Below are 15,771 nucleotides of genomic sequence, written 5' to 3' on the forward strand. Positions count from 1 at the left end.
TGGGATAAATTTCCTTTTTATTTTTTGAAGGGGGTGCAGTGATGTGGTGCTGAAAGAGTGATTATTCTCCTTCGCCCACACCCAATTTTGATGCACTTGCACTTGAGATAGTGGGAACAGTGAGTGCTAGGGATTGTCCTCAAGAAACACCAAATTGCCAAATGAAAATAGTGCAATAAGCCATATATCATGAAGTCTATTAAGCTAACACATGCTACTATTTTAAAAGCAAAATTCTTATTCTTCGTAGATAGGATAATTTTCTCTCTGTGTATCTGTAATGAAGGAAGAGACAATTCAGACAGTAGAAGAAATAGAGATTTTTTACCTGTTTGAAATTTCCATTTTTTCTTTGCTCCCAGTCCATCATATCATGGAAAATGGGGATCATAATGTTGCGGACTTCTGGCTGTGGAACCAGTGTGACACCCAGAAAGGGGCCAATCATTCCGGGAATAAAGTGTATTTTGTGTTCACCTGAGTTGTAGAAAAGCATGTGTTTATTCATGCAAACTGATCCCCCTCAATCTCCCTCTTTCTATTCCCACTTTCTTTTCTTTTAGTGTATGTTTATTATTTTACTGTCATCCTTTGATTATGGTAGATATTCCTTTGAAAATGTGAAAAATTTCAAATCTTACCAAATGGAAGGATACGAGGCATTTCAGTATTTGGCTTTTTCAGTTGTTTTGATTATTCTAATGGTTTTAGGAATTCTATAATTCTGAATAGTTGTTAATGTTGTGTGTAGCCATTGATTGCAACGTGGAGAGAGGATGTCTTCAGAGGGAGGGAACCTGAGAACAGGTTATGCTTCTATGCTCACTAACTGAAGTTTGTCTTATCTTTCTCCCCATAAAGAAGGCTTTAAAAAGTATTCTACTGATCCATAAGAAGCAAAGTTCTGGCGGACGAGGGAAATATTAGTATTCTAGCTGAATACACTCTGGGAACGGGGGGGGGGGGGGGGGGAGAGAGAGAGAGAGAGAAGCTAAATGCACTTTGCATTGTTTTAAACTTTGTATATTGTATTTTATGACTGTTTTAACTGTTTTAACGTTTTAGTTCATTGTATAAAGGTGTAACGATATCAACTGCCACTTGCAAGCTGCCCTGAATTCCCTCGGGTGAGAAGGGCAGGTATAAATAATTGAAATGAAAGATTGTGGCTGGATATACACTGCCACATAATCCAGTATCTGATCCCAGATTATGTGTTTTGAATTGTAATATATGGCAGTGTGGATTCAGATAACCCAGTTCAAGGCAGATATTGTGGGATTTTTTGTCTTGATATTCTGGGTTATATGGCTGTGTGGAAGGGCCCCAATAGATTTATCTGAAGGAAACACAAAACTCAGGCCCCATCTACACTACCATATAATCCATTTTCTGAATCCAGATTATCTGCTTTGAACTGGATTATATGAGCTACACTGCCATATAATCCAGTTCAAAGCAGATAATCTGGATACAGAAACTGGATTATATGATAGTGTAGATGGAGCTTGAGAGTGGGGTGGGTGTGTGGCAGAATTCATGTGCTTTAAATGTAAAAAGAATCCTAGAGAGGTTGCATTTTGCTTGAATGTTATGTGCCAGTACAAATGTAATTCTGGATTATCTATTTATTAAGAGTCTGTGCATAAATATATCCATATGACACCTTCTTATCTTGCTATAAAATACCAACCATAACTGAAGACTAGATTGGAAGATGACCTTACCTAGATTCTGCCACATGCTGAATAGTTCATATGCCATCATCACACGCATATCACCATACCTGGAACAGAGGCACAAACTCAGACCTTAGCAGAATTAATGGTAATAAGCAAGATAATGTTTTGAATTCAATTAGATATTACTTTTTATGACATGAAATTCTTCACAAAACAGTTAAACACCTGATGCTAGAAGTTAGATAAGCTTACTTGTCCAGAATTTTTTTACGCTTGGCTGGAGTAATACTTTCCAATTGCAGGCTGGGCTGGTTTATAAACAAAACTGACAAACTGAAATAGGAGTTCCAGACCTAGAAAGTAGAAAAATAATTTGCAAAAGATAGATAGAATCATAGAGTTGGAAGAGACCCTTTGGGCCATCCAGTTCAACCCCCTGCCAAGAAGCAGGAAAATTGCATTCAAAGCATACGTGTATACGTTCAAATATAATATATACACGATAAAAATATTTCAAAAACATTTTATAATCCAGATCAGACATTAGTTCTAGAGTGTGTGGCGAAATAAAACACAAAATGTAATAACATAGTAATGGTGGTCTCAATCTAGTTACAGAGATAAATAGGTTATCAGTTACAATAATTAATGGATATGCACAGCAGATAAATGACTACATTTCATATTATAGGATGTCACAGTCTTATCAACAGTGCTCATTTCTAGATGTACATACAAAATATGTGACATACTTCAGTGGAAATGAAATTCAGGGTGTATCTGCACTGTAGAATGAATGTAGTTAGACACCATTTTAACTACTTTGGCTCAGTGCTGTGGAATTTTGGGATTTGCAGTTTGAAGGGGCACACAGCCCTCTTTAGCAGAGAAGGTTAAAGAACTTGTAAAACAACAACTCCCAGGATTCCATAGAATGGAGCTATGGCAGTTAAAGTGGTGTCAAACTGCATTAATTTTATAGTGTAGATACAACTTTAAACTGTTTATTTTAGACACATTTTTAGAATAGAAAAATACATTGATTTCACTGGAACCAAAATGCTTCTGCAACTAGCTGTATCACTCTTCCTTAAATCCTTTGATGGAATTCAACACTTGAGTTTTATTAACAATTTAAATAATTAAACAACAATTAGTACATAACATTTTCACTGACGTGCATGATAATTTTGAAAGCAGATGCAACTGAAGGAGTTTAACAGATAATTGCTGAATGATATCTTACCTTAAAATCAAAGTCTGTTTCTGTGAAATTCTTATGAAGTGCAGGAGACAGATACTGAACTGTTGTAACTATTATACTGCAAAAACAAAAGAACACAACATTGTAGAAACATTCTATATGCATCAAGTTTTGTATAACTCTGGATTTAATGTACATTTTTCATTTTTAATTAGTTATATAAATAAATATTTTCTAACATTCGAGTTGTAGCTTTACTGAATCGTAAGGTACCAAAAGTCTACTTCCCAAAATAAATCAGTCTTGACAAAATGTGACTGAAAAGTTTTCTTGAAAGTATATCCAGTGAAGCTATGAAGTTTAAGAAATCCAGAGGATTAATGTTGTCTCAATCTTCAAAATGTGGGGAAGAGGAGGGACAAGGCAATAGTCACCAGTTATTCTGAGTTGGATACCAGGAAAGATGACAAAGGAATCAGCTTGTGGACATACACAACAGCACAGACTTGTCAAGAATGACTAACTTTATTTTTGTATTTTGAATGGGTTGTCAATTCAAAGGATTGTGAGTAAATCTCTGAACAAGTCTTGCCAAGAAACCCCCATGAAAAGTTCACCTTAGAGTTGACATGAATTGGAAATGACTAGATGGCACGCAATGGCATAATAGGAAGAACTGAGACAATGGATACACAGGTATTGCAATTATACCACCTTGTTTTGAAAACTTCCAGGATAGAAAAAGTTTCACATTCTGCAGGGGTTTTAATAGGTTTCTTTTGCTGTCAGAAATTCATAGGAAAAATACTGGAATGGATTAAAGGGGTGGGGGGGAGAGAGACCAGTAACTATAGCTATAACTTCTGTGAAGAGCCAGTATGGTTTCAGTGCTAGACACAGCGCTGGAGACTAAGGTTCGAATTCTTGCTCAACAATAGAAATCCACTGGGTGACCTTGAGCATGACATACTCTCTCAACCTCAGAAAAAGGCAGAGGCAAAATCCCCCTTTGACCAACTGTTGCCTGAGGGTTGCTGTAAATCAGGAAAAAAAAATGATGGCAACAACAACAACAAAAAATCATGGCAAATCCCAAAGCTATAGTAGCCCTGTCTTTGGTTAGTCACATTTCATTGCTTCACACGTTAAATCTGCAGCCAAAGTTTGAGACTGATTGATCAGCCCCAGGAAAAATGCAGATTTGCCTATGGAATCTTTACTCCAAGTGTATTATTTTGAAACAACACAGAAGCTCTTCCATGCAATCTGAGGTAAAGCAGCCATATTTTGGGAATACAGTGTTCCCTTGCTACTTCGCGGTTCACTTTTCACGGACTCACTGTTTCGCGGGTTTTTTGTGTGGGCCAAAGCACTCTCACAATGCCTTGGACTTAATGCTATCCAATCAAAAGTGGTATCTATCTATCAAACTAATCAATTAAACAACACAAAGCAACTCGTGGAAGACTAGGCTGCAGCGGTGCCTGCCTTTCACTGGCTCCCTGGGAATCCTGGGAGTTGCAGGTTTACAGCCTTCTCTGCCAAATTGCTGCCTGCCTAACCAAACTAAAACAATTACAGTGCAAAATGGGGTTGCGAAGGAGAGAAAGGCCACTTAACTACTAAAATAAGGTATAAATATTAAAATAAATATAGTGTCCCTACTTCACGGATTATCATTTATTGTGGGTGGTCCTGGAACCTAACCCCTGCAATAAGTGAGGGAACATTCTGCTCCCTCTCAGCATACCCTGTCTCTCTATTCACATTACTTACGTTTCACTGTACCTCACAGTTTTAAGCCTTCTAAGGATAACCAAAATTGATTAATAATAAATGAACTCAACATAATGTTATCGTTAAATATAATTAAAATTATGTTTAAGGTAAAGGTAAAGGTTTCCCCTTGACATTAAGTCTAGTTGTGTCCAAGTCTAGTGGTGCTCATCTCCATTTCTAAGCCGAAGAGTCAGTGTTGTCTGTAGCCACCTCCATGGTCATGTGGCCGGCATGACAATAAAAACCAAAGCATCAAGAAGCTCCTCTAAATGGCTGGGGTGGGGGGATGGGGAAATCACAGCACTGTTTTTCCCCAACAAAGCTTCATTCATTTTTCTATAGGCTCCAATAGAGTAAGGTTATCATGAAGTAGAAATTTACTTCAGAATGACTGCGAAAACATCCAAAGCTTCACCCAGTTTGTTTACAAAACATAGCTGTTGGCAGGGAGAATAAGAATAGTCCCTCCATAAAGCATCCCGGCGTTAATGATTTTAGGTTTGAAGGTAAGTAGCTTGAACTCTAAAGATGAGTTTGGAGTTCTAAAACATGTCTCCACTCACTTGCTGGTAAGCAATCTCATCACCATCCAGTCTCGAGGAAAGACAGTCATCTTCATAAGATTACGAAACACACAGAAAATCTTTAGTAGAAATTCCTAGAGAAAAGCAGGAAGAGAAAAGAACAGTAATAATACACAGAAATCTGGACATAGTAGTGGGCAAACAAATCCTGTTTGTTAAAAGCAAGATAAAGTGATTATATCTTATTTTATTTTTCTATTACAGCAACACCAACAAGAAGTATAAACAGGAAACCGCCATATAAATTTTAAAATATGACTAGTATTTCTGTGTGGGTGGGATTGCATCCTCCTGTGAGGCAAGTAGAAAATAGAGATGCTCCCTTTTGTCTGAAAAAACAAGATCAGGGACAGATTGTTGTATAGGCCATGAGCTGGTAATATATAAAAATGCTTCAAAGATAATGTAAAGATAGATTTGCACTGTTAATCTTAAGGGACAAGGAACCAGTACAGCTCTGGGCTGAAGCTACTGTCATGGAAGAATGCAAAAAGAAACTACCCCCATCTACCAAAAAATAATAAAAACCACTCAATGACAGATTATATCTTCAAGCACTTAAGATAAAAGAGTACAGAAACAGGCCTGAGCCCTGAATGGGACACTTAGGCAATTTGTGTGCAAGTGCAATGAGAACTAGTATGACAGCAAAGAAGACAGAACAAGAGAGCTCTTGCATAAGATTTGAGAAATCAAAGAGAAAGTTAAACCAAGAAAGGGATGATGTAGGACTAGCAAGGGAATGCGCCACATGATCAAGTAGACCATGATGGAAACAATACACTGAAGAAATGAAGAGTTAACAGATTAATTCAAGAAATCAGTATTTGAAGATGAATCCACAATTTTAGGAAGTGAAGTGACATCTGCATGTGGGAGAAATAAATCACCAAGATCAACAGTACACCAATGAAGTTCTTTCAAATCACAGAGAAAGATTCCACCCAAATTTTAAAATAATCTGACAATAAATATGGAAAACAAAACAACTCGTAGATTGGAAAGCTCAGTATACCTTCCAATCCCCCCAAAAGGGGACTGCAGTAACCATCAGGCCATTTGCATTAATCTCTCATGCAGGCAAAATTATGCTCAAATTTTTAGAATTTTATCATACATGGAACAAGAAATACTAGATGTCCAAACTGACTTCAGAAAAGGAAGAGGCAGCCGAGATCATATTGCAAACATACAGTGGCTAACACACACACTAAAATCAGAAGGAAAATAATTCTGTTCTTTATAGATTATAGCAAAGTCTCTGTGGATTTTGGAAAATTCTAAATCACTCATAAAAGAAATTGGTATTGCATACCATTTGATTATACTAATCCATAACGTGCAATCAGAAGAGGCCACTGTTAGGACAGAATATGGAGAAATATAATGGTTTCCAACTGGTAAAAGTCACCTTTGTATTTTATCACCCTGTCTGTTTAACATATCTGCTGAATTTATTCTATGCATCATATACAAAGCAGGATTAATCTTGGAGGAAGGAGGCATGAAAATTGGAGGGATAATCTAAGATATGTAGAAGTAGGGTTGTTGTGTATTTTCCGGGCTGTATGGCCATGTTCCAGAAGCAGTCTCTCCTGATGTTTCACCCATATCTATGGCAGGCATCCTCAGAGGTTGTGAGATATTTTGGAAAAAACTAAGCAAGGAAGGTTTATATATCTGTGGAAGGTCCAGGGTGGGAGAAGGAACTCTTGTTGGAGGCCAGTGTGAATGTTGTAATTAATCACCTTGATTAGCATTAATGTCTTGCCAGATTCATTCCTGGCTTCTTCCTGCCTGGGACAATCTTTTGTTCAGAGGTATTAGCTGCCCCTGATTGATTCATGTCTAGAATTCCTCTGTTTTCAGAGTGTTGTTCCTTATTTACTGTTTTGATTTTAGAGGGTTTTTTTAAAATACCGGTAGCCCAGTTTTGTTCATTTTCATTGTTTCCTCCTTTCTGTTGAAATTGTCCACATGCTTGTGGATTTCAATGGCTTCTCTGTGTTGTCTGATATGTTAGTTGTTCGAGTGGTCCAGCATTTCTATGTTCTCAAATAATAATACTGTGTCCAGGTTGGTTCAGTTATGGTTATGCTCTGCTATGGCTGACTTCTCTGGTTGAGTTAGTCTGCAGTGCCTTTCATGTTTCTTGATTCGTGTTTGGGCAATGCTGCATTTGGTGGCTCCTATGTAGACTTGCCCACAGCTGCATGTTATACGGTAGACTCCTATATGTAGAAGCAACTGTGTGAGGAGGATCGCTGTTTTGATGCCTATTCTAACTAGTACATAACAATCAGGCAGCCATAAAAAATCCCAAGAGATCCTTAGTTTTCAACCATTTTGGACTTTCACCATTCCAAATAAAAACTGTATCATGGACCTTGTAGTCCATTTGAGGGAATGAATTCTAGACTGGAAGAAAGCAACTTTAAAAATGCCAAAAAAATTGTACTTTTGTAGGAACCAGTAACGAAGTATAACCTTGCTGACAATCTCTGTGCCATTTTTTTAAAAAACTTCCATGGGATATTCTGGAAATTAATATCTGAAATAACAAATCAATTAAATACAATTCAACTAATCAAATTACTTTCAATTATTAATGTTAGTAGGGATGATTTTTCCCCATTTTCTAATGTTTAACATTATTGAATTTATTTTGAAATCTAACATTCCCAACTTTGTGTTTTAATAACTTACCTTTAGCTCATCCTTGCTCTGGAAATTGTCTAGTAAATGTTGGAAATGAGTGTCTGACATCTGACGAAGCAGAGACAAAAGACAGGATACATATTCTCCCTGCCAATCCCAATGAAGAATTATTTCAGAAGAATGCTCAACAGGCACAATTTATATATATATAAAAACAAAGTTAGGGCAGAGGAAAAAGGAGTGAAGTTTGAAAATGTTATAAAAGGAAAAAGAACATATGCAGTAATTTTTAATAAATTGTTTACAATGTCCATGCAAGACACCCATTTTTAAATTGATTTGATTTTGAAAAATTTAAATTGATACAGAAAGTGTTTTAGAATCTGAATCAGATTAAGAACAATGACAAAATACAGTAGAAACTATAAACTGAAGAAGGGAAAAATTAAAGTGAGCATTTGTTTTGTCTCTTTTTTCTTTTTCTGTTTCTTTACGTTAAGGAGAAAGAAAATGGCTTGGCCACAAATATTTTGACATTTCTCCTAAAATAGATTATACCAGTACTATTTATATGTTTCTCAACATGTGATACAGTATCATTTTCTTCTCTAAAATGAATCCTTTTTCCAGTTGAGTATAGTGAGAAACCAGAGAAAAGAGGGGAATCGACTGATATAATCCAAAAGAAATAATTCTGTGGGTAATTACTGAACATATGACTAAGATACCCATAAATAATTTTCAAATGCCCTCCATATGATGAAGAGCATCATCTAGAAAAGCTAGATTTGGAGTAGCCAGATAAACAAACAGCAACCTGGTTGCTTGTATTCGCTTTACTCAAGGAATGCAAACAATGATTTTGAAAGAGATAAAACACAATGCTGAAAAGGTGGTAATAAAGTGAACCCGGTGATGATGGGATGGGTGAAAGGGAGAAGGTTAGATAAGTAGGAAATAGAACCTGATTGTTAGTTACTAACAGTGATTTCAGCTGTGCACTGTGGACAACGCTGCCCTCTTACCGCCTCCTGAGATTGCGATTTACTCATTATAGTTAGCAGAGTCTGTAAAAGTACATCAAGGAGGCTCTCCACCATCATTTCTACCTCCTCAATTACATCAGTCTCCTATAGTAAGCAGTTAAAACAGAGATAGTTAGCATTCTGTAAGACTGAAATAGGAAGCTAATAATATTTATTTTCTCCAAAATGCAGCACCAGACTGTTACCTGATACAGACTGGTTGAAGCATGTAACTTCAGTCCTGCAAAATATGTACTATTAAAGGTTTCTTTCTATTCATCATGCTCATTTTTACTGTTAAGGTCCCTAGTTAGCTTGAGATCTCCCCTGATTAATATTTGAGCTTCTGCTCCAGGACTCTCTGCTAATTAAGTTTTAGCAAGCACATTGTGAAGCAGAGCCTTTCCAGTAATTTCAGGATGTTTGCTCAGAAATGTTGTTAGTTATATCAATTTGATCATAATATGTAGCACACACTTAGCCAATGTAGGAATGGGAGGAAAGTTCAAAACTATTTGAAAAATAATTTTAAAAATGTGTTTCTCAAGTGTCAAGAAAAATTGAAAACTAGACTGAGGAGAACCTTTGAAGATGGGACTATGTGTGAAAGCCACATAGTCCCATCTGCATATATACTTTTCAACACCTTGTGAAGATTTGAGGGTTTTAAAAAGCCATTGGGGAGTCTGAATTGATGGGGATTCTTTGATGCATTTTCTTTACTTGTTGTTTGCACTGACTGCTGATTTTATTGCAATATTTTATCATGGCTGAAAACGTCTGTGGTAGAAAATGAGTGTTGTAAAGTTTCCTAAAACATAGCGTATAGAGGTACCCTGCTAATTTTCAAAATGTGTAACACAGAGAGTATTTTTTTAAAAAACAATTAGCTATTTCTGAAAACAGTGGAAATACATGATGAGAACCACTCTATTGTTGCCCTTAAATAGATAAAGCTAGAGTCTAGAGCAGTGGCTCCCAACTTTTGGTCCTCCACATATTTTGAACTTCAGCTCCCACAATTCCTAACAATTGACAAGCTAGCTGGAATTTCTGGGAGTTGAAGTCCAAACCAAAGTGCTGGTTTTGACCTATAAAGCCCTAAACGGTTCTGGCCCAATCTACTTGTCCAAACGTATCTCTTCCTATGAGCCAGCAAGATCCTTAAGATCATCTGGAAAGGCCCTGCTCTCGGTCCCGCCTGCCTCACAAACGTGGCTGGTGGGAACAAGGGACAGGGCCTTCTCGGTGGTGGCTCCCTGGCTGTGGAACACCCTCCCCAGAGATATCCGACAAGCCCCAACCCTTATGAGCTTCAGAAGAGCCCTTAAAACATGGCTATGTGCTCAGGCTTTCAATGAATAAATGAAAAAGACGACATGGACCGATTCTGGCTATAGCATGAGGCTTCTTGGATGAATGGATCTAACCTTTTGTTTAAATCTTTTATATTTTTATATTGTATTTATAATTTTTAACTGTTTTTATGTACTGTGTGTGTTTTTAACTGTGTATAGGCATTGAGTTGTTGCCATTATTGTACGCCGCTCTGAGTCCCCTCGGGTGAGGAGGGCGGGATATAAATGTTGGAAATAAATAAATAAATAATAAACTGGAAGACCAAAAGTTGGGAACCACTGGTTTAGAGAATCCCTGTAGACTGAATGTTACATGTCACAAACACAGAATGTTAATTATTTTCATGACCGCTGAAAATGCTGGACTAGCATGGCTGCACCCTTACCCAGGAGTCCATATGCAGTGGTGCACTAAGTAGCAACAGCTTACCATCTTGTAGACAATGCTTTGCAAGCTTTTTCTAAACCATGAGATGTTCATGGTCTATGCACTGAGGGGTGGGTTAGTCTATCAGGACACTGCCTGGTTGGCCAAATGAAAGGGGGGGAGGCTTCTCCAGACAGATCTGAACAAGGAACTTCTCTTTCTGATTCAGTGAGGGAGCTTAACATTATTTCCCACACATACTGCCTACATTCAGGCTTTGAATTTTACATTCTGGGCAAGATCAGATGGGTATATAACTTTATCCTGCCCTAAAGGGTCATCTATCATTGTTCCATCCCATCAGAGTTCTCTTCTGTTTAGTCTCCCTCTGTCAGTCTTATAATCCTGTTGGTTAAGATCTTCCAGGGCTAGAGTCCTTGGAGCTAATTACAGTTCAGTTTGCTTCCTGCTTTTCCCAGTGCCTCGGACCACTTGGATCTCATGTTTGACAGTGCCTGGTAGATGGACAAGCCCATTCCTATTGTGTGTTCTCTCTCCATTCTCGTAGTGAGAACTTAAGCACACGTCCAACACCCTACTACACCACCAGGCTCTCAGGTCCCATACTGGCTCTGGATTTCATGGAGTTGTGGGATTTGAAGCTGGATCTCTTAACTGCCGGTCAAACACACTGATTACATTATTATTTTACACTGAATGAGCATATTTCAAAATCAAACTCATAATAATCTATTTTATGGTTTACTAAATCAAGCTTGTATGAGTCCTCTTTTGTCATTCTAATTTGGCAAGTGAAAATTCAAGGAACTCAGGTTGTGTAAAGAAGCAGTTGGATTAAAAAGTCATTTGGTGGCTCTGTAGCCCTGTAGCTCAACTAATTAATGAATAACCTTTAGTTGCAGTGAAAATATAATGTTGAAATTCCAGTTTAAGCCAATTGCTCCATTTTATTACAAAATTTCCTACATAATGCAATATTAATTGATTTTTACTGTAGTTCCCAGCACTATTCCCAGGACTGCAGTTTTAAAAATAATTTTAATCTCAACTTTTCTTTTGAAATGCAGGAAAGATAGAAGATATATTTGCAAAGTTACAATCTGTATACTTGCAATTTTTTGTTACTAGTGCATTGTATGGGCATAGCCTTTATATATAATAATTACATAACAAATTCTAACTAAAAATCACTTATATTCACAAACATCATGGTCACAATAGATATATAATTCATATTTTATAAATTCTTAGGCATGGAATAAAGTAATAAACATAATTACCACAGAGCTGGTTTTGATGATGGAGAAAATACTGCTGAGAATTCCAGAGCATATAAGCAATTCTTTTTGCTGTCTCAGGTGAAGATGAATATGATGGAGAACCACAGGTAACAAAATGCGTCGGGATTCTAGGAATGGAAACCAGAAATTCAACATTATTTTACAAGAGATCTAAAGCCACTGTTATCCGAAGCCACACTGTGGCTTCCATTAGAAATGGAAGATCTAGCAACACTATTAACAGATAGAGACAGAAAAACATTTACTGAACAAGCCCTTTAATACCCTGTCTATCAACTTGATGAGGAGTTGTAGGAGAAATTTTATTCAGTAGAATTTGTTTTTACTCATTCACATTCTAACGCCAAACAAAGAATTCCTTTACTCAATGTTTAATTACAGTGAATGAAATTATGAGTTACTAATAACAATTTCTTGTTTATTTGTTTTTTCTTTAATCAATGTTGCTTACTACAGCAGCTAAATAAACCAAAGGCCAGATGTATTTAGCCTGATTTAATAATTCTTATATGAGACAGGATCAAAATAGGTGGCACTGGCAACACTCTACTGCAGGTTCTCAACCTGTAGGTCGGTCTCCAGATGACCTTCAACTCCAAGAAATCCTAACATCTGGTAAACTGGCTAGGATTTCTGGGAGTTGTAGGACAAAACACCTGAGGACCCACAGGTTGAGAACCACTGCTCCAGTGGACCACAAATATAAATGGCAACTAACAGAAAATAAAGCATAGTATTCAAAGATATTTTGTCTAATAATACAGTACTGATAAGATCCAATATACTTAAGTCTAAACTCCACTGCTAATTCCAGCTAGAGCAGAGCTACTGAATCAATTGAAATTTGGTAAATCAACAACTTATGTATGGTTTACTGATTCAGTGAATCTACTCTATAGAATTTAGGTCTCTATGTTATTTTGAAGATGAGCTGCACATATAAAAGCAAGGACCATGAGAAATGTTTTAAATTTGAAAAACAAGTTTCATAAACACTTCTATTTTGCCCAGTGCTTAGAGCAGTTTTGCATTTGAAGTATCTTATAATCCCTGATAAAAAAATATGCTTCTTATTTCACTTATTATCTTCTTGACTTTTGGATTTCATTTGTTTTTGAACTGCAATGTAGAGAAACAAAAGACAAATAGTTCTTTTTTTCCCTGTGATATTTCAGATGCCAAAAACTAAAAGCATTTTTAATTTATGGCAGTCCTTCCTTGAGGGCAAATGGGACTCTCCACTCTTTCCGGTTATCTAATTCCTGAATTCATAATCGGCTTGTTACAGCCAATAGACAGAAACCACAATGAAACGGAGGTTGTTTGCAGTGATGATTCTTAGGTTCAGGAATTGAATAGGCTACATGCCCTGGATGGGGTTACACCTTCTGTAAAAGAGCAGGTTGGGGCTATTTTAGATCCACTGAAAGCCCAGGTGCTATCCTAATTATGGATTCTGTGAAAAGGATGCAAAAATAGGATATTACGCAGACAGCAGCTGTTACTGCTCTTGCCCTGAATAGCTTGTTTTCAGATAGATTGTCTTCAGATACTTTGTTGTATCTAATGCCAATATTGAAATAATATGGTGTTGCATTCTGGAGATTTTTATAAACACAGAATTAAACTGCAAACATACAACTATGGACAAGGATGTTATATGCTCACTGATGAAAGAGATTCATGTTGGTAAAGGAAGGCTGCAAAATCCAGCAAGTTCTTTGAATTTGTGTAATCTAAAACTCTAGATACAGACAGGACTTGGCCAAAGCTTATCTCTTGTAGCCATTATCCTACTATAGTACCCTGCACCAGAGATGTCTGTAACCAGTCCCATAGCAAAAAAACAAAATTCAGAAGGGGTTGAAACTTTTTTAGCGAATTAAAAAGAGTAGGTTCATAACACAAAATCATTCACATTCTATGACTCATTCTATATTTTTCCTGTTTCCACAGTTTCCACCTGCAATCCAGGTCACCCCCCCCCCCTCCACACACACGCAACGCACTTTAGACTTTGCATGTCTACTGTGGGTAGGCTAACTTGGCCGCTTCCACTATGTCGGCTATTGCTGCTATTGCAATGTAAATTGGCAGAAAGGTAGGTAATGATAATGTAAATAAATTATCAAAATTTGGTTGAGATAGTGCTTGCAGCTCTGGAGGGAATCTAAACTTTGCTTCTCATAGACTTAGCATGGGTTTTAGGTTAACCAGTTGAAATTCATGAGTAAACCAGGGTTTTTTTTATCTGAAAATTTTCAGAGGTGGTTTCAACCCCTAAACCACCCCTTTGGTTACGGCCTTGTCTGTAACAGTCTTTGTTACTGTCCCAGTTTAAGTTATTCCAGTAGAATGGGGAGAATGGAAGAGAAAGGTGGACTAAAGGATTTCTTGAAAAATAGACTGGGTTGGAAAGGCTCACTATAAATGATTAACCAACTCTTGAAAGCAGATTCCAGCATATTACAAAATAAATCTCTCAACTTTAATACATTCTATTTCTATGAGAAGAATTTTCATTTTTAAAAAGGTGTTTTGGATAAAATTAACTTCATTCATATATGTATCACACATAACAAATGCATTTACAGGTAGCTATGTAACTTCAAGAGTAACTTTCTCTGTATTTGCCAATATTTGTACAGTTATTTTTCAGTTTAAAGACCTGTGATATATTCAGATCAGAGACTAAAGACAGAGGTGGGAGCACTGATCTGTAATGAGAGTGAAAAACCTCCACGGTTCACACTCATGTGAGTTATCCTACACAGCCTTTCAAGGACCAACTACATCAGAGAAGAGAAGTGACAGGTCCACGTTCTCCACTCCTTGCCCCAACTATGGGCTTTACTCAGCCGTCTTCACATGAGAAGGATGGTATACGAATGAAAGACACTTAGCCAGTATTTCTGGATCTGAAGGGGCTCACACCTGGGACTGAAGATGGCTTCTGGAGCACAAATTGCATATTCTTACTTCCTTATTTCTCATCTTCCTACCTGCAAGTTCCACATGACTGCTGGAATATGCTAAATATTTCTTAAAATCAGTTCCTTCAGTTAAAATGTTGTGCTTGTTAATTTCTTTATCTAATCATATTTACATTCATTTTGATAAGTTATCTTTCCTGACTCCAGTATAAAATGTTTTACAGTTTTCTGCCATATCAGGAAACTTAGCTTTACCCACATACAGTATGTTTAGAAACAGTAAATCGGATGGAGAATGGTTAAAATAGATAGCGCTCTCTTACCTGAGAAAGAAAACAAGCGACTATCTACAGTACGCGCTATAGACTGCAACTTAACAACATCCATAGATTGTCCAATGTGCACAGTACTAGGCATGCTCCCAAGAGTCCCGCGAACAAATTCAGCCACTTCTTGTACTGTGAACATCTGCAATAGTTCATCAAAAATTGCAGGGAAGGAGTTCAACAAAGCAGCCTGAAAAGGAAATGAAGAAATATGAGACGTTTCATATCTGCACTAGTGCACAAGAATAAAACATCATAGGTTTAAAAGAAAAATGAATTAATGATTGTACAATCTAGAAGAAAAAGCCTAAAAGCCAGACTCAGCTTTTCACTTTATCTCATCCTGCTGTCTCTGGTGCATAAATATATTTCACACATTAAATCAAGCTTTCTTCTGGCAACCTGACCATAGTCGTGTATGAATATATGGTTCAACATCTCACAGAACAGTAGGAGAAGCATTTCAGCATCAATTTTTCAAGTTGAGTAGTTGAGCATAGACTCAAAAGACTGCTGAATTGCACACATATTTT

At 37.0% G+C, this 15,771-nt stretch overlaps 1 protein-coding gene across 11 annotated transcripts in view; it reads right to left on the minus strand.

Annotated features, from left to right (window-relative positions):
* dock3 (dedicator of cytokinesis 3) overlaps positions 1-15,771 on the minus strand; it is a 241,236-nt gene that overhangs the window by 56,346 nt on the left and 169,119 nt on the right. For 10 of the 11 annotated variants that reach the window (XM_062970074.1, XM_062970073.1, XM_008105068.3 and 7 more), the window contains 9 exons: positions 15,236-15,428; positions 11,959-12,086; positions 8,891-9,037; positions 7,956-8,054; positions 5,229-5,323; positions 2,929-3,004; positions 1,935-2,035; positions 1,728-1,786; positions 329-477 (listed from right to left, as the gene is read on the minus strand). In XM_062970074.1, the coding sequence (XP_062826144.1) occupies positions 329-477; positions 1,728-1,786; positions 1,935-2,035; positions 2,929-3,004; positions 5,229-5,323; positions 7,956-8,054; positions 8,891-9,037; positions 11,959-12,086; positions 15,236-15,428 (1,047 nt within the window). The remainder of the gene's footprint in view (positions 1-328; positions 478-1,727; positions 1,787-1,934; positions 2,036-2,928; positions 3,005-5,228; positions 5,324-7,955; positions 8,055-8,890; positions 9,038-11,958; positions 12,087-15,235; positions 15,429-15,771) is intronic. The other variant, XM_062970075.1, reaches the window with a different exon arrangement.

This window comes from Anolis carolinensis, chromosome 2 (genome assembly GCF_035594765.1).
Source record: "Anolis carolinensis isolate JA03-04 chromosome 2, rAnoCar3.1.pri, whole genome shotgun sequence".
Classification (NCBI taxonomy): Eukaryota; Metazoa; Chordata; class Lepidosauria; order Squamata; family Dactyloidae; genus Anolis; species Anolis carolinensis.